Source organism: Apteryx mantelli, chromosome 21 (genome assembly GCF_036417845.1).
Source record: "Apteryx mantelli isolate bAptMan1 chromosome 21, bAptMan1.hap1, whole genome shotgun sequence".
Taxonomy (NCBI): domain Eukaryota; kingdom Metazoa; phylum Chordata; class Aves; order Apterygiformes; family Apterygidae; genus Apteryx; species Apteryx mantelli.
The window spans coordinates 1,440,039-1,466,208 of NC_089998.1; the positions used below are offsets into that span (position 1 = coordinate 1,440,039).

Here is a 26,170-nt window from a genome sequence, read left to right on the forward strand (position 1 = left end):
GCAGCAGCAAAAGAGCTCCTGAGAGATGGGATGAGTAAGAACAAAAACAATATTAGACCCAGATTGCATCTGTCTTTCTTGGTTTTCCACATTAAAGGGTAAAGCTTTCCATACGCGGCTGCTGCATGTCACCAGAACTCCAGCTAGCATTACAGTAACATGCAACCAGAAACTCAACAAGCCATTAAGCAGATGGCCCAAGCTTTTGCTGCGGGAAGCTGGCAATAGAGAAACTGCCTCTCTACTGGACTTATTCACAGCAGTCACAAGAGAAAAGGGACTTTCTCCAAACAACTGGGCATCAGCAATTCTGTCTCAATTTACAGGAATACAGATGTTGAGAAAGAAGAAGTGTTTTGTGTCTGGCTGAGCCTTGGGCTGTCTCTGCAATGCTGGAGCAGTGTCTCGGTCAGACTAGCACAGGCGGGTCCAAGGAAATTTTCCCTTATTTCTCCTCTCTCCCATACTCTCCTTATTAATCCAATGTGCAACACTGATACGGACATCCAGCAAACAGTGCTGGGCGACCCATGCCTGTGCGCAGGTAGTGCTCCCGGAGCTGGTCGGGACAGCGCTGAGGGAAGCGGCAGCCCCCGAGGCTGCAGTGGCTCCTTGGAGACCTCCCTGCAGTAAGTGCCCTTGCCCAGCAAAGCAGGCCTACCCCCACACAAAAGCCCTTTAAATATCTTATGGCTATTTATACAAAGCTACAGTAAGCAGTAAGAAGAGCAATCATGGCTTCAATGATTTAAAAAGGATGCAAGGCCTAACTTCCACTAGGTACAGAGTGCAGCTTCTTCTCAGAGCCAGATAATTAATCCTGTGAGGCTGCTGTGATCAGTTCAGGATATGATCAGCTGCCTTCAGTATCTGAGTTACTATCAGTTTTTCTTCTAGAAGAGTCAGTAGTTCCTACTGTGATCCCAGAGAAGGCAGAAGTATTTTGGGTCCTGCAAAGATGAAACACAGACCTAACTCCAAAGTGGTATTGTGGGTTTATTATTTCTTCCCATTCTGAGACAATCAGACATTTCTCTACTCATCAGCTTTTCCCATCCTTATCAGAATCACAGTATTAAACCAGATTCCTGCCATAGGGATACTAGGAATAAAGGCTAAACACGGATATTTTAGGCTACAAACTACAGGCCACAGGATTATAAAATAGGCTCAGGTGTTATGATAGAAACTCTGCATGTCACTTTAAAGCTCAGGTAGGAGACAGCCATCACTTCCAAAGCTACTCTGGTTCTCCCTGCCCAACAAGGAATGAAGCAGTAGTACTTTGAAATGAAATCACAGAGAAAACTGAAAATACACAGGGAGCATAATTGCTCCCTGAAGAATAAGTCACTTTTCAGATTAGGCCAACTCCTTCCATCTCTTTTGAGTGCAATATGGGTGATCACTTGGTTTTCTAGCCCAGTGTCATCTTTGCAGGACTCACCTGCTTTCTGCAAGACAGAGGAAATAACGTAGCAATCTAGTTACAGATCCACATTTATATTGCAAAGTGAGAATCTGCACATAAGGCATTCTTAAAGCGCAAAAGACCTCAGTCTAGCATCTCACTCATTCTTAACTAAGAGACTCCCTTCACTCTTCCCTGTCCATTCCTGACTTATTTTAGTCTGAGTGTGAAATTTTGAAGACACCTAGCCCACTAGAGGGCACTAATAATCTCAGACAGAAACAAGCAGAGCATGTAAAGTTGTAGGCTGTGATCCCTACAAGCAGGCAAGAATAGCAGCATGTGCAGCAGATTGTTTTCCAACAGTCAACAGTTACCTACTCTGATGTAGTTGTGTTAATGTGGAAGTTCAGTGCACCTGACTGCCTGGCCCTCCATCACCCTAGTTTAAGATTCAGTCTTGCATTGCTCAGAATTCACACTGTATTTTTTTTTCCCTTCTCCCCTCACTCACATTTAGTGGTATTCCCCTACTATAAAGTAGGTTAAACACTACAGCCTCTACCTGCTGCTCCAAGTCTGCAAATGCAAACACTTAAAGGTTACCAACACCCACTGCTGGAAGTTTAGCATGTCTTATTACAACTGTGTATCTGGAGTTGTGTTCAGTCAACTCAGATGCACGTTCACAGTCCAGATGGAAACTTCCCCACTTCACATCCTCTTCAATGAAACATTGCAGCATCTCAGAGAGCAGCACAGAGACCTCTTCTTACCTGAAAGTCTCTTCCTCCTCCTCCAACTCGTGTAGTTTTGCCAGCTTCTTCTGCCAAAACCTAAATAAAACCAAAAACTTATTCCAACACTACTAGCAGAAGGACTTTTGCAATTATCAACAGAACACTAGAAATCCAGGCACTTCTCCTAAACAGTAGTGACAAGTGATAGACAGTAACATAATGACTTGAGTATCATAATGCTAGAAAATAGCATAAGATCAGCATTTGACGTTCTCAGGTTTCTAGTATTCTAAAGCATTTAGCTGAAAGCAAGCAAAGGCTGCCCCATGTACTTCATTTGTTCCCCCCCCCATCCCAGAGGAAGATCATTTATTCCTTACTTCCATCTCTCTGCCAGCTCCTTTTGCCCATTCAGAAAATTATTCTTTCAGATACTGAAATTCTTGGAAGCTTGCTTCACATTTCAGTGTATCATTTCCTTGACTGCATTGCCTCTCAGCTTCATTCTCTTCTCTCAGTTTCTGAAGTAATGAATACACCCTCCTGGATTTAGGCCAACCTCTATTTCCTGTAATGAGTTTAAACACCTGAAATAAATCTCCTGCTTTCCAAAGCTACTGTTGCACAAGGGAGAAAATCCCCGAGAGATCACATTCTGTCCCCACCTGGGCAAGCATTTGATTACCTTTGTTTTAGCCACAGGTTAACAAAGTTTTAGTCTATCTAGTTCTGATCTTGTCAGAATTGTATTTAAATTCTTCTGACAGATTCTTGGCCTGCAATTTGTTAGCAGATCGCTGTTGAGGCAAGATGTTTGAAATTAAAGTGGCTTTGAACAGGAGAGACACATGGTGCATTTATTCTCCAGTTCAGTGATTATCTCTCTGCCTGGCTCCAGTCCTAATGCAAGTTCACCTTGGGACATTGCGGTAGTTATTGGCTAGTTTGGGAACTAGCAAATGCATTTGTTGGCATATGCACAGGATACAGCCATGACTAGGGTTCAAGCACAATTGCAATATGCGCTTTCAGCTTCTGGACTTTTGCATTGCCCCTGGCCACCTCTGATAAAAAACAGTGACACGCAGGGTTGGTTGACACAGGGCCCCAGTATATTCTGCCACAATTTCTGCAGGCAGACAGACATCAAACACATCAGCTATGCTGTCAGTCTGGACCTCATGCACCTGAGGTACAAGGGTAGCTACTCATAACACAGGAAAACATTTCCTAGGTTTCTCTAATTGACTGTCATTTCACATGCAGGTGCCAGGGGTGATTTGTCACCTTTCATTGTGATCGGTTGTCGGCACCAGTCCTGTGGCCACAAGCTGCTGGGCACCATGCTCCCATTAGCGCTGTACCGGAATCCTTGTTGACTTTTTTCTCACTGACAATGCTGCAGGCTTGACTGGCACGGTGCAGAGTGCTCGAGATTTTCTCAGTGTGTGCAGCTTTTGGGCTGACTGTGGCTATCAGGATTGTCTGGCTGTCCTTTGAAAACCTTAAACAAACAGGATCAGGTGCCAAGTTATTCCATCAGAGAGAGCTGAGCAATGGCAACCCTCCACCCATCACTCTATCCCCCGTTAAAGAAAGATGGTCCTGTCTAGATCGGCTCAAAAGCCTCATCTGCTGAGACTCTACTTTTTGGAACTCCCTTATCCTAGAGAGCGAAAACGTTTCCACTGATTATTTCCCCTTGTTGTTACCCTAAATAAATAGCGCATTTGTCCTTAACGCTGCAAGAGCAGGTGCAAGCTTTGTAGAGTAAAGTTTTACTGAAGATTTTGTTATCCATTCCAATCTATGCAATGTCTCTTTAAAATAAGATCCAAGAATTCAAGATGTCATTTGGCACTCAGGCACAAAGAAAGCACTAAATACAAAACTGGAAAACCAGGTAGGGTATAAATGCAGACACCAAAATACCTGGAATTTTATAAATTATATACCTATAAACTGTAAAGACATAAAATTCATCTCGAATGCACACCTGTTGAGAAAAACACCAACTTGCCTTGTATCCCCCAAGTGAGTTTTAAAAAAAGGTATTTGAAGTGCTATTTAACTTCTGTCAGATGTCTTGTAGCTTGATAAATTTGGATTGCAATTTTGTTAAGGTTATAAACAGACTTCAGGACTGCTTTAGAAAAATAAAGAGAAAAGTCCACATTCTTCAGGCTTCAGCACACTTCATCTAGGTTAAGATAAGCTCTGAAAAGTATGTAGCTCGATATTTTCAAAGGGGATATTTCAGATAGTGCAAACATCACCTTCCTCATGCTAAACAGAAACTGCTGAACAGATCGTTTGCTGTCTGTCAACAGACTATGCAAGTACTTCTATATATATTGGCCCAGAACCTTAAAAATTAATTTAACTTGGCACTCTTTTCCCCAGTCTTCCTTCTAGTAAATAATTTTAGACTTGCCATGCTGTTCAGAACAGGACCATTGCATTATGTCTCTCCCAATCCCAATCACAGTGCTTATGCCTACCTTAGCAGTCGTGATAAGGTTTGCACTTATGGAAAACACCAATAACTGTCTGTGCATATGGTGGAGGGCCTCAATCCAGAGGCAGAGTTTGCAGTACAAAGGGTGTGAAAAAAAGCTGTGCGAGACCTTCAGAAAATATCCTGTTCTTAAGACCATCAGTTGTACCTGCACAAGCCGGACTGGAAATAGGTATCCTCTGATAGGGTTTACAGGGAGAAACTGAAGCATCGAGCTGAATCTCAGCCAGACATTAGTTGGCAATAGATGGAGCTAGTGGTGCACAAACACAGCTCTGAACGAGGGAAGAGACTTACCTGCACATCTGCAAAAGAGCCAGTCACATACCTGGGAGGATAGGAAAAGACACTATATTACTAGAAGGTAAAACAATAATTGCAGGACATCTGCTTAGTTGTCAAGGACCAAGAGGGAAATAAAGCTGTTGTCCCCTCTAGCTAAAACCTGCTGTTTCTTTTTCCCCAGACTCCCAACCACCAACTGCTCTACAGTTTGTATGCCAATCCAATTCTGACGCCTGTAATTCACCCCAGAGACTGTTTATTTTAACTTTATCAAGTGAAGAGAAAAACAACTGTGTTAGAATAAAAAAGAGCATCTGGCAGCAGGATATTCTTTCTCTCGGACAGCTTCCCAGCCTAGCCAGCGTACAAGGAAGTGGGATTTTTAGTTACCCAAGGGTTGAAAGAAGGGGGAGAAGAGCATGCAGGTTCTCTGAGTGCTTATCTGATTTTCAAAGGATGGTCTTTTGTAGTCTTTTAGAAGTAGTGGTCCCAGTATATCGCACTCCACGTTGAACCAAGCCGCCAAGCCTCATCTGGGACCTGCAATACACAGAGGCAATGAATACACAGGATGCTCTGACTTAGCCTGTGCCAAAAAAGTCATCTCTGGAATTCTACCAACTTCACAACGAATCCCAGGGAGCCCCAGCCTGCACACATCAGAGCAACAAGGCTTTCTGGAAGTTAACAGAAACCAAAGAGCACTTAGGAAAACAGACGTGTCCATTCCTTTGTTCCAGGTTTCAACATCAGGCTCCTTTTCCTCCTCCTGAGCAGGCAGAGCTGCTTTGAACCATGTCAGCACACTTCTTGGTTAACTGTCAGCCAGGTGTCCTCACTGAGAGCTTGCAAATCACAGGATCTCTGGTTCCCCTAACATAAACTGATTCTTTCATATTTCATGAAGGGCACAAACGAGACTTTCCTGTTAACTGGCAGGGGCTAGTGCGACACTTGGCTCTCCAGCTCCTTCAGCCTGAACACTGCGCATGTCTTTGTGCCACAAGATCGGGACAATCAAGAAAGAGGTTGGGTTTTGTTTTTCTTCCCCATGGCTGGTTTTGTTCTCTCTCATTGTCAAGTGCTTGTGAGCATTGGAGGAAAAAGCAGAGACTGCATAACAGCTTTGACCGCTCACTCCATTTTTGGTTGCATACCGTCACCTGAATAGCACACTGATGGAGAACATTCATTTTTAAATAATTAGGAGGGACACTGGAAACATGCAGATTTGGTTTGGACACATGGGACCCTAGTTTCATTTTTAGGCCATCTGCTAATTGGGTACTGTTCAGACGAGTCTGCAAGATGTTTGATTCACTTCTGCTGTAAGAGCCATTGCTCCTTCTGGAACAAACCCCAGATCTGCCCGTTTCGGCAGTAATGCGTACTCTAACGGTGTTGCGTTCTGAGGATTAAGCAGCTCAAAAAGGAAGACATTTCACTAGGTAAAATGCATGAAGACAGTTTCCTTTGGGCAAGAAGCTAATGCACTACTTATGGCCTTGTTTTGCTCGACAAGAGAGAGGGCATCATATAATTAACATTTAATGTTTGAAACAAGCCACATTTTACTTAGTTCTTTTTAATCAACAAGATTTGTAATTTCAGGCACTTAGGCATTCAGAAAGCAGATTAGAAATGTGGTAGACTTTTGAAAAATCCCACTACATGTCTGCATTGCTTTAATATCCTTTCTTGAGGAGTCACCACAAGCTCTTTTGTGTAAGGATACATTGGGCCATTCTTCTTAAAAGGTCAGTAAGCTGGAGGAAAAGGAAAGCTCAAATGGAGGTCTACTGTAGTTCATCCAGAAAAATATTGAGTTAATTTTACTGACCTTCTTGACATACAGCAGGATTTCCCTAATTTTGGAAAGGGTATTTATTTTTTTCCTCTCTCACCATATAACCATTGCATTAGGAGCACAGAAATTTTAGGTGGGTTTGCAATTCCTGCATAAGAGCTCTCATGCAATTAGAGTTTTTTTGTAAGATCTATGCATAAAAGTTTGCATTTTTTTCCCTTTTGACCCTTCCTTTCCTTTTGCTTGAAGCTCTACAAGCTTTTTACAAAACCCATTAGACAAGTTCTACAACCCAGTAAACGCCGCATTACTTTCATGGTAAATATGGCGAAACCAAGGCAGAGGAAGAAGTAACAGGACAGCCGTAGTTTTCGCAAGAAGGTACAGTCAGAGCCCAGACAAGCACCTAGACCGTCCACCTCTCCCCTACTCTGGCCACGGTCTTGTCCCCACAGACCGGTGGCACTTTCTGGACCAGTGACCCCTGCAGCATGTTGAGGAAGAGTTTGATGAGTTGATGGAAGAACCGCCTGAGGCAGCTTGTTGGGCATTACAGGATAGACCACCTTCAACAGTTCCATGTAAATCATACATAAATCGAAGCCAATCCGTGCAGGTTTTGCTGTAGCTTGTCGCAGTCTGGAACAGCAGCAGCATTCGTGCCCCCCCCCCCCCCGGGGTTCATATTCGCCTCTAGCTTCGTAAGGGGAGCAGACCCTTTCCTCATCCTTCCCCCCAGACCCTCTGCCACTTCTAATCGCTTTCTGGGGTCGCAGCGGCTTGTTGGCACCTCCCGCCGCCCGCTCGGGGCTCCCCGAGGAGCAGGAGGCCACGCGCGGGGCGTCCCCGCGGCTCAGCCGAGGCGCCTCGGCCCAGTCCCCGGCTGCACCGCCGCGGCCGAGCGCGGGACAGGGGCCGCGGCCGAGCCCAGCACGGGGCCTCGCTGGCTCGTCCAGGCGGCCGCGACGACCGCCCCGGCTTGCATGCAGGACTGATGCTCTCTGCCAGGAGCAGCAACGCCGCCGCTCCCGCTCGGCCTACGGGCCCGCGCTGAGCTGCAGCGGAGCAGCGTGGTCGCCTGCCGCTCGCTGCGCATCTGCTGCTACCGGGCCCGGGCTGCGGCGCCGGACAAACCCTCCTCCTCTGTATTGAAAACGGCCCTGTTTGAAGCCGCGAATCACCGGAACGTACAGACACCGCGGTGCCACAACACGGGGACGGACCTGGGCTGTGCCCAGGGGGGCAGGAGAAGACCGGCCGCGGTGGGGAGCAGAAGAAGCCCTGCCGGGATCGGGGCCCTCCCCGGGCCGGGGCCCCTTCGCCCTCGCCTCACGGCGGCCTCGCGGGCGCGGCCGCCATTTCGCGGCTCTGCCCCGCCGGGGAGGGGAGAGGAGCGCAGCGCCGCCCCGCGCTCGGCTCGGCTCGGCTCGGCCCCGCCGCCAGCCCGGAGCCGGGCTCGGCCCCCCGCTGCCGCCACCGCCCCGGCCCCGGCACCGCCTCGGGCCCCGGCCCCGCTGCGCGCGCAGGCGGCCGACCCGGAACCGCTCGGCCGGCGCCGCCCGTCCCTAGCGGCAGCGAGAAGATGGCGGCGGTCTCCGTGCTCCAGGCGCCCGGCGGCGGCTTCAGCTTCGACAACTGCGCTCGGTGAGGCGGGGGGCCGGGCGGGCCGGGGCCGGGCCCGGGGCTGGGGGGGGGCCGGGGGAGCCGGTCCCGCCGCCACTTCTCGCCCTGTGTTGCAGGAACGCGCTGCTGGAGGCCGAGCTGGGGCAGAAGGGGCTGCGGCTGCCCGCGGCCCGCAAGACGGGCACCACCATCGCGGGCGTCGTTTTCAAGGTGAGGCGGCGGCGGCGGCGGGCGGGAGCCGCGGGGCGGCTGAGCCCCGTCCCGGCCCCGTGCGGAGGCCAGGCGCGACCGGGCCCAGGCGCGGGCCCGTCACGGAGCCGCGCGGGCGGCGCGCTGCCGAGTCACGGCGCGGCCCGTGTCTGCTCTTGGCATCGCGACTTGGGGGAATAATTCCGTTTTCCTGCAGGATGGCATCGTCCTCGGGGCAGATACCAGAGCGACGGAGGGAATGGTTGTTGCCGACAAGAACTGTTCGAAGATCCACTTCATCTCCCCGAATATCTAGTAAGTGTTGAAACCGGCTGCTGTATCACGGGGCTGAGATCAGTATCGGGGTTTTTAGATGTATCCCTTGCTAGCAGCAATTTGACTTACTTTCCTTAGAAAAAAGCTTGTTTAAATGTGAATGAAGTATCAAAAGCCAATGGGCTACTTTGTTTCACACTCTGAAAATGTTGAATATATTAAAACTTAATTTCCTCCTCTTTACATGGAGAAAGAGGAACACTTGGGCTGTAAATACTGGGGTTTTTTTGTTTTTTGTTTTTTTTAAGTCTTTCTGGAGTATAATTCTATATGCCACCCGTTAGGGTTACTAGTAGTGAGAGTTTTGTGTCACAGAAACTCTGAAGGCCTTGGAACAGCAAGGAGAAAGGAGCCTCAAGCAGCTATAGGAATGTGGTTTCCTTGAGAATACTTGGAGAGAAGAAAAAAAAAAAAAAAGCAATTTAAGGTTGTTGAATAAAGCAAACAGAAGTCATATTTGGCCCTAAAGAGGTGTTTCCCTTCTCACCCTCCCCTGTCTTCCCAACTTGCTGGTGATATTTTTTCAGTTGTTGCGGTGCTGGAACAGCTGCAGATACTGATATGACCACTCAGCTGATTTCTTCCAATCTGGAGCTCCATTCGCTATCTACTGGCCGACTTCCGAGGGTTGTCACAGCTAATCGAATGCTAAAGCAAATGCTTTTCAGGTAACTGAATAGTTTTCTTATTTATAATGCTATTAAAACCACAGGATAAGATCTGAGCTCATACACTGGAGAATCATGACTTAGTCTACCTGACTTCCATAACAAGACTTTGAGAAAGGTTTAGTAATTGCTCTTTCCCTCCTAGGCTTTTGAATTGAGGTAGAAAAGAAATTAGGTCTATGATGTTTTAGAGAATTGATACTGTAATCGTACAGTGTTGCTAGTGTTCTCACTGCAAAAGTAGAAGAACAATAATTTAATAAACTGTTGATTGCGCCCATGAAAACTTAACTTCCACATTAGTGGAGAGATGCCTGGACCAGTAAGTAATCTTGTAATATGCAGGCTTTTAAAATTGAGAATTTCATATGACTGTAATAGAGTACATTTCAAAATGTATTTTATTTTCAAAAGGTGAAGCATGTAAGTGTGATCATTTGAAGCCTGTAACCATTAATACAAAAGTCTGTCTATGGTTATTAGTGAGATAAATGAATAAAACATGTGGAAGTTGTACTGCATTTATCCTAAGAAAATTTTATTGGATTGCTTGACTGATTGCGTTATTGTATGCCAGTAGCGCTTCCTAATGAACACCACGGCTTAGAAGATTGAGGGTGTATTTTTCAAACTTTTAACTATACCAGTAGTTTTTTAAGGCTGTTTTCTTGCAGAAGTAAAAAATGCTTGTGAAGGAAAGAATGAAATGAGTGTATGCAGTTAGAAAGATTGTTCAAGCTATTGAAAAGTCTCCAGGAAAGTGAAATAAAACAAATGAATATGCTTCGTCAAATCATGTGACCTAGATAAATTACAGTTCAGCTCAGTCACTTAATGCTTTATTGCTGGGCGCAGTTTGCCTTTTTTCAAATGTGTTGTAAAACAATGAATTAGAGAATTAAAGCAGCCAAGAACATCTCACAGGGGAAATGGAGGAAGACATTCTCTTCTTAAGGTCTCTAAATAAAAACTTAATAGCAGATACAGGATTTCATGTTAGGTCTGAAAACTACTCTGAATCCTTTCTGTTCAGTAAGGGTGCAGACAGGTTATTACAATGCTGTAGCACAAATGCAGCATCCAGCCTAGTTGCTTGTCATATTTGTTTTTCTGCTTGACACTTAAATATCTTACGTTTTAGTAAATTTCTTGATTTAAACTGTTGCTCCTGGATAGTAAAAGTTGTTTTTCTATTATGGAGATGCATCTAGTGTAACTGTGGAAAAATTCTCTAGTGCATACATTGTGTTTAAAAAAAAAAAAAACAACAGCTTTCTCATGGGTGTTCAGATTCACAGATAAACATTCTTCCTAGGTATCAAGGCTACATTGGTGCTGCCCTGGTTTTAGGGGGAGTAGATGTCACTGGACCTCACCTCTACAGCATATATCCCCATGGATCGACTGACAAATTGCCTTATGTTACCATGGGTAAGTGATATCTCTCAGTATCATAACAGAACTGCTGATAAAAAGTGTAAACATTTGAGTTTATTATTTAAAATGTTTTTCCTTAAATCCCGTGGTTTGCTGTGATTTCAGACTTAAGAGGGTAAAGTTGTATTTGTAATGCAGGTGCAATATTCTATTTCTTCTTTCACTCTTTAAAAGGATTTTCATGGGCTGTCATACTATCTAAATCTAAGCTACCAAAGAACTGGTATTAGGAAAGCTGCTATGTGGGTTCCCCAATGTATCTTAAAGCAAGAAAATCCTAGGATTCCCAGAAACTTACTGTAAGAAATCCTTAGAAACTGGATTTGCAGGTAGTGCTAACTTGTGGTTCATGTAAAGTTTCACTTGGGGAACTACATTCTTCCACAAATTTTTCTGTAGTTTCATTAGGAAAAAACATGCCTTGCTTCTTGCTTGCAACTGTTGTATTTCTCTAACTTGCTAAGTAGCAGCTGTATTTTACTCAGGAAAGTGCTTCATTCTAGTGAAGACACCACTCTGGTTTGCTTTCTATATATAATAATTGGTCTTAACTACTGTATGGAATTTCTCAATAGAGAAGTTTTAGCCCTATCCTATCTAATGACGGGGTGTCAAATTAAAATTAGTAGCCCACCACCAGGTTATTAAGTGCTACTATCTCAAGTTTTCAGTCTCTAATACTTTCTGCAATAGCCATAATCTGAGCTATATATGGACAACACTCATTTTTTGAAGTCTCTATTACTGTGGAAGATACATTGTCTTTTGAAAATGTCATGCAAGATGATGTTAGTTTTAAATGGTAATTCAAAGTAAACGGAAAAAAGCAGTTGCCCCAACCTGGGAATTATGAGCAAAACTGGGTTTCAAAGAGCACTTTGAAGGATAAAGCAAATACACAGGAAGAGGGATTTTCTTCTAGATGTGGTCAACAGCTTTAAGAACTATGACAAAGCAGGAATGGGAGGATGCTTACAGAATCACAGAATGGTTGAGGTTGGAAGGGACTTCTGGAGATCATCTAGTCCAACCCCCCTGCTCAAAGCAGGGTCACCTAGAGCAGCTTGCCCAGGACCCTGTCCAGATGACTTTTGAATATCTCCAAGGGTGGGGACTCCACTCCCTCTCTGGGTGACCTCTTCCAGTGCTTTGTCACCCTCACAGGGGAAAAAAATGGTTTCCTTATATTCAGACAGAACTTTCTGTGTTTTGGTTTGTGCCTGCTGCCTCTCGTCCTGTCACTGGGCACCACTGAAAAGAGTCTGGCCCCATCCTCTTGACACCCTCCCTTCAGATATTTAAATGCATTGATAATATCCCCTCTGACCCTTCTCTTCTCCAAACTGAACAGGACCAGCTCTCTCAGCCTTTCCTCATATGGGAGATGCTCCAGTCCCTTAATCATCTTAGTGGCCCTTTGCTGGACTCGCTCCAGTAGATCCATGTCTCTCTTGTATTGAGGAGCCCAGAATTGGACACAGCACTCCAGATGCGGCCTCAGGGCTGAGCAGAGGGGGAGGATCACCTCCCTCGACCTGCTGGCAACACTCTTCCTGATGCACCCCAGGATACCATTGGCCTTCCTGGCCGCAAGGGCACATTGCTGCCTCATGGTCAACTCCACCACCAGCACTCCCAGGTCCTTCTCTGCAGAGCTGCTTTCCAGCAAGTCAGCCCCCAGCCTGTGCTGGTGCGGTACGTGTCCTGTAGAAGAATGAACTCCTTTGAGATCATGTTTAGTATATTAAAAAGTCTCTTGGAGAAGAATAGGGGTAACAATAAGATTCTGACTTAATTGAGAAAGGCAGTAGTTAACCAGCTAATATATATGATACACTCTTTCTTGCTATGAGTGTGAAAATTGAAAACAAAAACTAAAAATGGTTTAAAGCAAAGCTTAGAAAAGTGTGTCTTATAAATGTTACTGAGAATGAGGTTTTCTGTGGGACAGATAGGTATGTGTGTATTAGCTATCTTGAGAAGCTTGACCTCTGAACCAACTTACTATACTGAAGGTTAATGAAACTAGTAGTGTTTTAGCATCTGTTTTTACATTTAACGCACTCCCTTCAACAAATAAGGTTTCCCATGCCTTTTAAACTGCTAAAATAGTACAGCTTTAATACAATTAAGTGGATCATTCAGTTTGAAATGAGAACTATGATAAGTTTACAGAAATTCTGCAAAGATGGTATTGGACCAATAGATGGTGCCATTACCTTAAAAATGGGTAAATTATTTACCTGGCAAATAAGATCCATGTAACAGTTATGTGATGTCATTGTTTAGCCTTTGATATCTTAAAAAGTATAAATGTCTGATTCTTTTAATGGCCTTATACCTAATAAAATAATAAACTGTAAAACCATAAATGACTTCATACTGCTCTTAGCAGTTGATTGCCTGAATAAAGTCACATTGCTACCATTATGTACATGGTTACTTTAGCACTTATGTTTTAAAAGCCTTAAAATGTCATACTTCTGAAAATCCTGGCCATTCATCTTTAATTCCATGAAAATAACCTAGTATCAGGAAAAATTCAGATAAGTAGGAAGTAGAATATCAATGGATTAAGTTCATTTCTGCTTAAACTTTGATTTATTGTCTGCTGTCTGGTGGTTGTATGTTACTTTTGTTCATGCTTTCAAACAAAGCCTTTCTCAGCACAAATGTCCTTTACCTTGCTATACTTAGTACATTGATACTACTTGTCTGTGCGGTGACCGTGGACTCTGTGGTCAAGTACTATGCTTGAATCAATTAATAATTAAAGCATGTGTAGTAGTAATGTTTGAATAATATTTAAAAAAAACTGAAGAGTCCTTGTAACCTTCAAAAATAAATTTTGATGGGTGAGGGTCTCTGTAAGAAGTATTAGAGGTGAATGTGTCTACACACAGGCTGCCTTTAAGCAAAAGTGAAGTGTGGTGTTAATCTTATGGCTCAAGAACCTAAAACCTGCAATAAGATGCAACCCAAAGGCACTGTTTAAAAATGCTGTAGAACTTGCTTCTGTCAGCGTACTCTGTATTTCTGAAAGTAAGGTCCTGTTACCTTAGCAGGTTACTGCATGCTCAGATTGATATAGCATATGCTTCCCAAAGAAGTTCAGTTCCATATCTTCACTGAGTCATTATATTTTCAGTGGCATATATGTATATATTGCTCTTAGGTACATCTGTAATGTAAATAAAAACAGTGAAGCTCCTTAATTCTTATACTAAAAAAAATACTTTGGCTCACATTCAGCTCTAAGGAATATTTTAATATCCCAACTGAACATGCATCCTTTAGCAATTTGTGTATTAAGTGCATTGTAGATTACTAGAAGTCAAATAACTAATTTATAAACTGAGTAACCTATTGATGGAAGTTTTGTAGGCGTTCTGCTGTTTTGAATGACTACTGCAGAAAACCTATATAGAACTCAGTGTAGTTAGGTATAGGTTGATATATAGGTATCATTTTCCAGATGTTCTATATGCAGCTTATTAAATTGGGCCAGTTAATTTCTGGAAATTGAATATTAAACAGGAAAAGTGATGGAGGGTGTTTTTTTTGTTTTTGTATGTGTTTTTTTTTTCTGAATATCTTAGCTGGTATGTGGTTGTGGATGAACAGAGTGGTATCCTCCCTTGCAAAGTAGATTTAAAAAATACTCGGTGCTTACTCAGGAGTGAAAACATCAAATTAAACTGTTTATGCTGACAAAGGACAAAAATGGATTTCAGCAAACGATGCAAGATTGTCTGATTGCTTGGCTTGTCTAGGAAAGCTTCTGGCCAAGACTTGTAATGAAATGCATGCATAAAATTAAACCACTTGAAGTCTGCAGTTCAGCTTTCAGATACCGTAAGTATGTTCCAGTAGTCTCTAGTGGCTAAACCTAGTCCCCTGGTACCAGCGTTGCTTCATATTCATAAATCAGCTCTTCATGCATTGGCAATGCTGGCCTGCAGAGCAAGCAGTACCACCACTGAGACAAGGCCCCTCAGCCAGGAACCAGGGTGAAAAATGATCCCAATCGATGGGGCTGTGGAGATCACCGAATTTTTACCTAGAATGAGCAGCAAATTGAATAACAATGAGCGTGTGTGGATAAATGTCCTGTCAGGGAGGCCTGACACTGATGGATTAGGAGGTTCTAAATGTTACTCTCCCAAGGCTGCGTTCATCCTCCAGCGTGGCAGGCTGAGGTAGCAAACAGGTCCTTGCTTGATGAAAATGGACTGTGCTTAGCAATAGGAAGTTGTCTTCGATGAACATTCTGCTGAAAAGATCCGGTTCATCTGTTTTTAAAAAAGCCATTGCAGTTGCAAAATGCTACAGAAATTGTCAGCATTTTTGTCTGTGTATCAACAATTATCTTTTCACATTAAATCTAATATTGAAGTTGTACAATTCCTCGAGTAAAGGCCAAATGGGATTTTTAATGTGAATTTATTACAGTCAAGTCCTGCAAATTTTTGAACGACTTTCTTGGTTGTAAAAACTTACGAAATGATAAATATTTCTTAGTGAAGTTAAAGACAGAAATAAACTGTTATGGTCTCACAAGTAAATTCTCTGGTTCATGCTAATTATTAGACTGAAAAGTTTTTGTCTAGGAATATAACTTGGCATTCCAGTTTTTGTATTTTGATTGGCAGTCCACACTTTTATATGTTTAGATGCTAAATTAATATTTGATGAATATTTATGTTTCTGAAGTGAAGCTTACTGAAAAGTTATGCAAAATAAATTCTTTGTGTCTGTTATGGCATTTTTTTTCTTGATGGTTGAGTTCTTGAACTAATCTTTCACAGCAGTTAAAATATTTTTTAAAAATCTAGCTGAAAGTTTGTGTCTGAACTTTATGTAATAACATATACATGAAGGCTTTACCAGTTATACTTTGTTTTATCACTGCTGATTCACAAAACAGCTGTAGCTTTCAAACATTTAAAGAATACTTTGTCAGATTAAGAGTTCTTAGATCTGCATTGGTTGTATATAGTTAAGATTCCAGATTAAATAAATATCTATCTTAGATAAATAACTTGTTTTCATATTATTTTGAATCTGAGCTCAATTAAGCATAATACTTAATGCCTAATTATGGCATTGCTTTCCTGAATGTTTTAGTAGGTTTGAGGTTGAACTGCTGCATTTTAGTAACGCCGAATCTTAACTGATGGCGATTTACATTGGATATTGTGTGTAAGAAGTGGGAACATCTATGAATAAAAGGGTTATATTCTGCAATGTTTGGATTTTGTCTTTCTCCAAACATTATGATTGGAAATTGTTAAGCTTGTTTCTACATAAAGGCAAAACATGTTTGCTAAAAATTAATTTTTGTTGGGCACTGAATACATGGACAAGAGAACAAGTGTTTCCCACACACAAGGAAGTACTCTGTAGCCCCTTAATGCCGAAGACTTCTGCGCTTGTATAGGTGCTGCAATAAGAAAACCATACTTTCAACTTTTACTTTGGTTCACAGATTTTCTTGCCAGCTCTCCGGTTATAATGCATACCTTCCAAAGTCTGCCAAGCTAGCTGGAACATTGTGGGGTTGTTTGGATCATACGTGGAATTTGACAACTACTAGGAAGCTGGTGTAGTTGGGAGTGAAGTTTGCAACAGTACTTGGAAGCAACTGTTCACTCGCCGCTGGTCTTGTGCGTTTCAGTAGCTGCATGGACTGTCGGGTGACTGGGCTTCAGTCGGCCAGGAGTGCAAACAGGTCTTAGTTAGTATACTACAGGTGGACTATTGAGTTCACATCCTCGGTACTGCTGCTTTCAAACAACAGCTGATTTGGTTTGTGGAGAAACTCGGAATAATACATCTATTTGTGTTTCTAAAAGGACAGCGTTTACATCTGACAGTAAGAGTAAAGAGTTTTCATTGTGACATTCAAGATTACAAAAATATGTTCTTTCTTTGAATGTTTATCTGTGCTCTGAGACCTTTGCTGGGGCACTTTTTTTTAAATGCAGGTTAGGAGAAGCATGCCCTTTATAAAATTTATCTTTAGGAATTGTAATCAGGAGAGGAAAAACCTGATTTTATTAGACTGCTTTTCCAGCTTTACTTCCTGTTCTGTTAGAATCTCCTTTGGATTTTGTTTTTTAGATGGAAATGCTTACCTACAGATCTAATTAAATTTACAGACTTTTCATCAACTTTTTGAAAATTTAGATCATAGGACTATCTGGGCTTATTTAAAGATATTAAAGCTGATCTTTGTATCTTGGTAATATAATGAGATAATTAGCAATGTAGTTCTTTATCTATAATGGATTTTATGTAATATAACGTAAGGATCTCTCTCTCTCTCTTTTTTTTTTTTCCTTTATAAGTCTTCTGAGTTCTTGTCCATGGATTCTTTTGGGAACTGTTTTTAATAGGGAACTGGAGGAATGAATCCGGTCTGATTGTGCCGTGTATGAGATTTCTGAGAAGAAACAGTATTGAGTAAAAAGAAACTGCAGAAATGCTAAATCAGATAACTGAATGGTTTGGAAAGAGGCCTGTAACTTTTTTAAGAGGATCCCTATTTTTATGAAAGATAGTTTTATTTGAATATAGAAGTTTTAAGAAATTAAGACTACTTTCTCTTGGCTCAGTAGTTATAATGTAGTAATCTCTGTCATATATTATCTTTATATTTCTGTTCTTGCAAGTTTTTTTTTTTTTTAATATTTACACTCTTTTTTTTGTCAAGGAAACCTTATCCATGGATAAGCTTATTCTGTAGGTTTTTTTTTTTTTTAAGGCTTCCTATTCTGCTTATAGTAGGCCTTGATTTGAGTGGCATTAAGAATGTGCTCTTACTTTGAGACCATCTCTCAGATTTTTTTTTTTTTTCCTCGTATTGGAAATGTTCCCATGTAATTCCACGAGAACTGTTTTATGGTTTGAGCCCTGTATTTGCTTTGGAACGCACCTTATTTTGACCTTGGTTGAAGGTTCAGTAAAATTACTTTTACTTGGTGATTTGCTCTGTGATATCAGCTGTTTGTATCAGCAGTTCATTTCTGCTATTAGTCTCTTAAAAATCCTTTTTATTCCCAGTTTCAGCATTTAAAAAATGGAGTCACATATTGCTCCAAGGTGTAAATGAATAGTCATTGCCTGTAATACAAGTACACACTTGGAATGTCCTACTGCTTTTAGATGTGATGTATTTGGTACTGTAAAGGTAATGATCCTCAACCACAGCAATATTCTATAACAGGAATATCTGTCATATTCATTGGGATTACCATGTTCATTGATTTGTGTCTGTAAATCTGCTGTTTCTACCCTTTAAATTTGATCTATAATTGGACCTCCTTAAATGGTTCAGATAAGGTAGTCTGTATTTCCTCAACAGTGTCACTGTCAGCTTCTCCTTTTTCATTATACATTCAGCAGACTTGATAAAATCAGCAGGACACCTCATTTGAAACTGTTTAATCGCTGCCTTTTTCTTTCACTAAACCATTGAGGTGGTCAAGCGATATACACAAATCATTTTAAATAGAAAATATGGCTTTCTCTGTGACCCAGCTAAACAGATAGCAGTATGCAAAACAAGTTAAAAAGTAATAAATGCCAAAAAATCTTCTAATTGGTGTAAAAAATTGCAGGTAACTTTATTCACTCCCCAAAAGTAGAGCTTTCTGAAATATGGTCAGGGCCACAGACAGATAAGATATCTTCCTGCAGATTCACTCCTTCTGAACAAAGCAAGCTTACGATTTCAAACAGTATCATACTGCTTTTTATATCCATTTATGAAAAGCTTATTCATAACACTTGCAGTTACAGTGCTTTGGGTAGAGATGGGTTCTGTTGCATTACTGCCCTTGCAGTGTATCCTTTAAGTGGATCAGAGAGGTAATGTTAAACTCATGTTTTCATATCCGTCATTTTGTCCGTTCAGCTGTTATTGTTCAAAGTAAAAATAATGGCACAAAATAAATACATAATAAACTGTTTTAGAGTAGATGTGGGAAATAACCTGATGGCAGCAGCCACCTACCCTGTTACCATTGCTGGTTCACTCATCCCAGTGTGTCAAGGTGACTGTGCCAGGGCAGCTCATTAAAACAATCTATTCATTCCGAGTGTCTTAGTATTAAGTGACATATCCCCTAACGTGGCTAGGCACAGAAGTGGGATGGGAGAAACAGAGGAGTAGGAATTAGAAACTGTGGCATTCAGTTAACTCATTTTTTCTAACCTCATTTTTGTATCAGTGTTCACTATTAAAAAGAAAAGGCTGTCAGAAATGGGACCACAACAGGTCTTTGTGTGCTAGATGTAAATTTAAGATTAAATTAGGTGCTGGACCTCAAGAGGATAGACACTTGAGAGTATATATAGTAAACTAAAATAAACTTTCAGTATAATTTGTGCTGCTGTTATTTAATTGATGCTTTCTTTCTTTTAAAAATACTGTCTAAATAACATTGTGTCTTAATTTTATTACCCTAGGTTCTGGATCATTAGCAGCTATGGCAGTATTTGAAGATAAATACAAACCGGACATGGAGGTAAGAAATGATCTTTAAAAGCTCAGTGTTTCTTCCTTCAGTAATTCTCATGACCTTAAGAATTTAAGAGGTTTGAAGCTTTAAAAAAGTTAAACCTGCTCTAGTTTCCTGCACTTAAAATGTTTTAATGTCAGCTTACTGCAAAGCTTTCAAAAATCTAGGGATAAAATCAATCTTTAAAAAAAAATTATTTCTTGCAAACCTAAGTGCTGATAAAACTTGTGTATTTTAATATAGCTCAAAGTTTGGAAAACAAATAACTTATTGATTACAGTTGACTTCAGGATTTTGATAAGCCCTTGCATGGTGAGTTTTGCTGTTGTGCTTTTTTTTTTTTTTTCCCCCTCCCCCATCAGTAGTTGGTCATTCTCTTTATGCAGGTCTTTTAAAAGAGAATATGTGACTGTAAAAACAACAAAAAATGTTAAAGTAGAATATGAAACCAGTTAGGTTTCAAGTTGATTGGGTATGTTCAGAACTAGTTACTGCACTTGAATTTTTAACATCTACTTAAAAGCTGTTTATCAGAACATTTACAAGGTTGTGGGTTGTTTGTGTTTTGCTGCTACTCTTGGTCAGACTTGAAAAATATTTAAGTTGTTCATAACACAGAGTCATTCAGGATAGTTAAAAGTTGGAGTGTCCTGGTTAAGTTTTGAATAATAGATCTGAGTATTTGTTTATTTATTCTTATTTTTAGGAATGCATCCAGTGCATTATTTTTGTATCATCTATAGTATTTCTTTACACCTAGTTACACTATGTTCAGTGCCTACTAAGCTAAACAGTGAAAAATCCAGTTATCTGCAGACATACTATTGATGAAAATAAAACCAAAAGAATTAAAAGGCTTTCTATGACCATATCTTGTAATATGCCTCAGTAATGTCAGGCCCTCTTTTAAACCACATTAATCTCTTCAGACTTGCTGTGAATGCTTCTTCCCATTGCAATTGATTAATAATTTCACAGTATAGAAAAAAGAGTTGAATATAATGTTGAAAATTGAAGTGCATTGAAACTGACTTGTAACACTAACAGTTGTGATCACTGTCCATAATATCATTTGAACCAAAATACAGATGTAACAAATCTTACAGCTATTCAGTATCATTGAATAATGCAGAAAAGGTAGAACTTGATTTACTTCAGAAAGTCGGCATATTTTCCTTGCCTTTATAGTGCATCTACTGTGGGGCATTTTCTACCCTCAAATGTTGCATTGACTGGAATATATTGTCAGAGGGTAGTCTCATAACTCCACTGAATTCCTCTCTGCAACTGATTACTTAAATTTATAATTTAAAGTTTTTTGTCATACCCTCTTAAATTTCATGAAGAAACTTGATGTGTAACACCAGTTGATTTAAAAATTTGTTTCAGAGAGTTTTCCAGTAGTTAAACTGCTTAAGAGGTAGTGAATGATAAGCAGTTTCCCAATTATTCCTGGAAGCGGCTCCTCTTCTGTTGCTATATATGAAATAGCTGTAGCCGTGCTAAATTACAAAAATGCAGTAGTTCCTGTGTTGCTGGAGTCTTGGGCAGTAGCTGGAGAAATTGGACTTTTGGCCTCCAGTATTTTTATGAAGGCTATCAAAAATGCTGGAATATTTTTAATTAGGCACTCAAGTTTCTTCTCCAAGTAGCATTATGTTGGACTAATAGAAAGAACCATTAAATATAAAGGTAGAATCTCTACTTTTTTTTTTTCTTTTTTTTCCCCCTCATGCTGTTGTGAGAATGACAGTCTTTTTGCAGCCTCCTATGTGGCTATGCACTTGGCATGTGTGCTATTCATACCGAAAACATGGACTACAAATCCTTGGAATCAACAGCTACAGAATAATAGTCGCCTTTCAAAGATACAAATGTCAAAGAGCTATGCTATGAAACTAAAAATCTTATCTCATTCTCAGCTAGTTCTCAAGCTTGTATTTTAAGTCATTCTTTGTGTAAGATCAACTAAAAAAAGGTACCAAAAATTGGTAAATTTCCAACTTTTCCTATTTAGAAAGGTCATCCTAATTAAATTGTCTTCATACACAACCTTAAATGGCAGCAGATATTCACTGTTATAACAAGCATGTAGAAATGCAGCCTACCAATTTGTTGAAATGGATATTTAGATCTTTGAGACTTGCATGCACCTTAACCCTTTTTTGTTTTTACTGGACATTCTGTTGGCTAAAAATAATTTGATAATTGGAATAACTAAACCAGCAAAGTTTTAGGTGATAAAGCTCAATGGTACTCTTAAACACTTCTTCATATTTCATTATGGCTGCCAGCTTAAAGTATCTTTTATTTATATTTATTTCAATAAAATAACCAAATAACAAATGGTATTTCTATTAAAATTAAAACAAATTAAACATAAAGTACACAACCTATGTATTACATAAAAGTTGTTATAAAATGGCAATGATAAATTTAAAATTCCTGGAGATTAATTTATTAAAATGGGTAGAGAATTAATATTTTTCTGTCAAGATCAGTACTGCTTTCTTTTGCACTAATTGTCAGAATATCTTGCTAGGGCTACTGAAGGGTAGTGATGTGCTGCAAGACCATCACATCACAGAAAAATGATTCAAAGGCAGACTGTCCTGCACCCTCTGGTATCGACTTGCAAATTAGCATCTGGAATGTAATTAAACAAGCTTAATGAAAGTAGCAGCTGAATACTACTGGAAAAGACAATCAGCCTTTTTCCCTCTGATATATATTCTGTACTATTGAAGCTGATCACCAAACACATCGTGTGAGCACAGTTAAAAAAAAATTAGCATTTATTTGAAGAATAGGAACTGTTTTTCATTCTGTTATGCTTTTGGCATGTACTGGTGTCCCATGAGAGCCATGCCACAGCAGATAGTGCACAATATTTATAAATCCATGACAGGCAATAATAGCAACTTGAAAAATTCTTTTGCTAGAATTTCAAGTTGAGAGCTGCCAAAAGCTGAGAGGATCAAATCTGCAGTGGCAGCTGCTGTGCCCTACAGTTAGAATCGTAGACTTTGAAGATGCTCAACTAAAAAAAAAAAAGGGGGGGGGGGAAAGAAGACTGCAGGCTTAGCCAATTTTTGCAGGTTTCTAGAGCTCTGGCTCTCTGCCTTTTGAAGATGAGTTGCTGAAGCTTCTACCACTGCCTGAGGCATGCTAACACCAGCAGGATGTGGTTTTTTTCCGTAGACTTAGTATGTCTTCAGATTTAAGTAGCACATGCTTTATCAATGCCAACTGTGATGGTCCTTTCCCTGGTTGCAATGCCGGGAGATGATCTTTACCCAACATCCTTCAGAGAAACTGCTAAGATAGATGGTGACGTACACAAGTGCCACTTCTGCAATCTGATTTATGGAGGCATGTTTCATTATGAAGCAAGTGCTGGCCTCTAGAGGAACCATTATAGATTGCTGAAGATGTGAACACTTTCAGCCCTGAAGGCCTGTAGATGCTTCAAAAATGTAATGCCAAGCACCTAACTACTGTAGAACAATATTAATCTGTCATGTGGGCAGCTATAGATCTACTTTAAAAAACATAAGTGGAAGAACAGCACATCTAATAGAGTGTTTCAAGCTTAGATCTTTCAGAGCAGCCAATTTTTCTTTCAATGGAGTTTCAATGGAGTAGCCACATGGTTTTAAACCTTACAGTCAGGTTTTGCAAATATATTCACATATTCCGATGTTAAAAACAGTAGTAAAGAAATAGATATGGAAACCATCATGACCTAAGAACAACTCTGTCTGCAGCATTAAATGCTGGAATTCTAGATTTATCTATATTGTGGTTTTTGGTTTCCTAGGGAGATTTAGGGGAGGGGAGATTATGTATTTTATGCTGGTATTTGACTTCTGTTTGAAAAGTAAGAGTTTGTCTTTATAAGAATTACTTCACGATGTACAATGAGGCTATGTTTTAGTCATGTGACAAGAGCTTTGTGTTTAAGCAAGGAAGCAGGCTGCTTGTAACTCTTTCCTTGTATTTTCCTTTGTATTTCACCAAACCAACCAGGCTTAACAAAAAGTAAATCTCTGTAAAGAGTTCAGGGGCACAGAATAGGTGGAAAAAAATGGAAGGAGCTAGTGTCTAGCAGATATTCAATAATCATTTCTAAAATAGATCACCCCCCAAATGTGAGCTATTTACAGTCATTTAGTATACTTTTTTTTTTGTATGTGATGGGAAACCGAGTGCTAATGAATGAGAACAGAAGGACTCTGCAGGACTAGGAACAGATTTTAAAAAAAAAGTTGTTTTTCACTATATTCCACTTGGACCGTAGATACTTATCCTCCTGTGGTAGGCGCTGTGCTCTCCAAAAACATTACCATCAATTGCATCTTGCTCTCTGCCAGAGACTTGCACCCCTCCACCTGTTAGCCAGGTCTGCTTTTGCGATCGTTCTGCGGTGACTATGCTGACTTGTTTGGTGGGTTAGGGAGCAATCTTACAAGCAGCTCAGCGGGCGGGTTTGCAGGTTTGGGTAACCCTGTGTAAAAGGGAGAAGGGGCCAGTTGGAGGTAGTAACCTTCTCAGCAGATAGTTGCAGCTGTCAGAGTATGCATGTTGACAAAGAAAAATAATAGAAGGGAAGAGATTGGAAGTGGTCTAGTTGTAAAATGGGTAGACTCAGGCTCTTCTGACCCACAGTTTTGTTTCTGGCTTTGCCACTAATTTTTGAGGTACTTGTGAGCAGCCCCATATCCCCCAAACGAAGGCATAAAGAGTGCCTTCCTCAGGAATGCTCCATGTGCATTGAAGGTCTTCGTTGTGTCGAAGTGGAAGTTGGTGTTAATGCCAGGTTCACTGCATACTTTTTATTTTGGTAAAAAATGCATAAGGCATTGTACAAAATTTTATGAAAACATGTCATTTTCTCCCATTTTTAAACAGCTGATATACAAATCATTCAAAATATATTTCTGTGCTTATATTTCCTACTGTCCCTCAATACGGTGGTGGTATTTTTATTAACTACTAACAATAATACTGAGCTATTTTTGGAAACTGTCAAAACTCTCTAATCTTCAACAATAGTTGTCTCATCAGTCTTATTTAGACTGCATCTGTGTGATTCAAGGCTCAAGAGCAATGACAAGCTGCATATGAATTCTGTATTCATTAGTGATGGTGATCAAAATGCCTGTGTCCCCGCCATAGGGCTCAGGTGTGGGAGTCTGCAGGCTAATCCCACCAGCTGACATTCAGAGGTTTAATGACTCCATAGGAAGGTGACCACTTGCTGGGAGGTTTGTCGGCTGAACTCAGACAGCAGACAATAGAGATCAAGCCAGACTATCAGAGTTAAGCTGAAGAGCCTGCCTGAGATACTTGAACCCCCGTTGGTGTCAAACACAGAGATTAAGTAAATGAAAAAAACCTGACTTCTCGTACAAAAATAAGCACTTAGAATTTGTGTGCTCTGTATATCTGTTTATTTCATTACTCAGTGACTGTTAGTGGCATATCTTCACTGCCTTTTACTGACAGAGCTCATGTTGATACAGATTTCATGCTTTCCTTATATACCTATATTATTTTCTCCTTTAAAGCCATGTATTTACATGGGTAAGTATCAGGTGTTAGTGCAGACAGTCATCCAGAAAATAAAGATTTATCGTGCTGTTTCTTATTTTTAGATTAAAATTATTATATGTTAACTAAGTTTCTGCTTGACACTTTAGAAGGTTAGTACTGTTCTCATCTTCTTTCATAGATTTGTACCTTGGATTGATTTCCATTGCAGAACTAATGTCAAACAAGAAATATGAAGTTGACAAGAAATATGAAGTTGATTAAAAATGTTCTGTACCACTTTATAGGTAGATGTGCTCTGAAATGCCTAAGATTACTGGAGAAATGTTTTGAGGTGTGCTTTTTGAATGTACCAAAGCACAATTTCTATGCAGAAATCAGGTGAGAAACTGCTGACAGTATCTTTCTGGGTTACCAGTGATACCCCATAACATTTTCTTCTAGTTTTCTAGTTTTCAAATTATCTCAAGATAATTAATTTTGCCCTGGTTTAAATTGGGCCTTGCTGCATGGAAAAAGAGCAACAATTTTTTCACCTTTGCAAAAGTAAGACTTAAACTTTGTACAGAATAATATAGACAAGCTGGTCACAAGCAGGGCTCAGTGTTAGAGATCATTTTAGTGCACAGGGTAGATGTAGGACAGGTAATTATTTTTGATGCATTTCTCAGGAGCAGGTGTTCCAGTTTAAATTGTTTCAGTTTGTGTATTTCCCATAACCGCAGAACACAGGGAAAACAAACTGGGAAATATTTCAGGTGGTGCGAAGGCTGAGTGCCGCTCCTGCAGCGAGGCCTCTGAAGGCAGGGTGCAATTTCGGTGAGCAGAGCGCTGAGCTGCGGCGAGGTGAAGAGCCGAATGCGCCTAGGCTGCGAGGGGAGGCTCCCTTCACGTGAAGAAGGTTTATGGAACATTTTGGTGTATTTAAGAAGAAAATTGCCAGAGAGCCTAAGACTCCCCCCCCTTACCCCTCCCCCCCAAATGTTGACCTTCATGCCCCCCCCATCCTTTCTTCAGAGCTCAAGTAATAGTGATATGAACATAATTTGCTTTATTTGAAGCCAGACGTGTTATTGCT

The 26,170-nt window shown here is 40.7% G+C and overlaps 1 protein-coding gene and 1 long non-coding RNA gene across 2 annotated transcripts in view; one reads left to right on the forward strand and one right to left on the reverse strand.

Annotated features, from left to right (window-relative positions):
• Window positions 1–2,646: 2,646 nt before the first annotated feature.
• LOC106495980 (uncharacterized) lies at window positions 2,647–4,997 on the reverse strand. Its single transcript, XR_001294519.2, has 3 exons — window positions 4,967–4,997; window positions 3,439–3,655; window positions 2,647–2,719 (listed from the first exon to the last, which is right to left on the reverse strand). It is a non-coding gene; the product is annotated as an uncharacterized lncRNA (long non-coding RNA).
• A 3,303-nt stretch (window positions 4,998–8,300) lies between these two features.
• The window catches only part of PSMB7 (proteasome 20S subunit beta 7), a 28,114-nt gene continuing 10,244 nt past the window's right edge, over window positions 8,301–26,170 (forward strand). Inside the window, exons 1-6 of the mRNA XM_067308879.1 lie at window positions 8,301–8,405; window positions 8,501–8,594; window positions 8,791–8,888; window positions 9,437–9,577; window positions 10,893–11,008; window positions 19,487–19,545. Coding sequence (XP_067164980.1) covers window positions 8,344–8,405; window positions 8,501–8,594; window positions 8,791–8,888; window positions 9,437–9,577; window positions 10,893–11,008; window positions 19,487–19,545 — 570 coding nt within the window. The 5' untranslated portion in view covers window positions 8,301–8,343. The remainder of the gene's footprint in view (window positions 8,406–8,500; window positions 8,595–8,790; window positions 8,889–9,436; window positions 9,578–10,892; window positions 11,009–19,486; window positions 19,546–26,170) is intronic.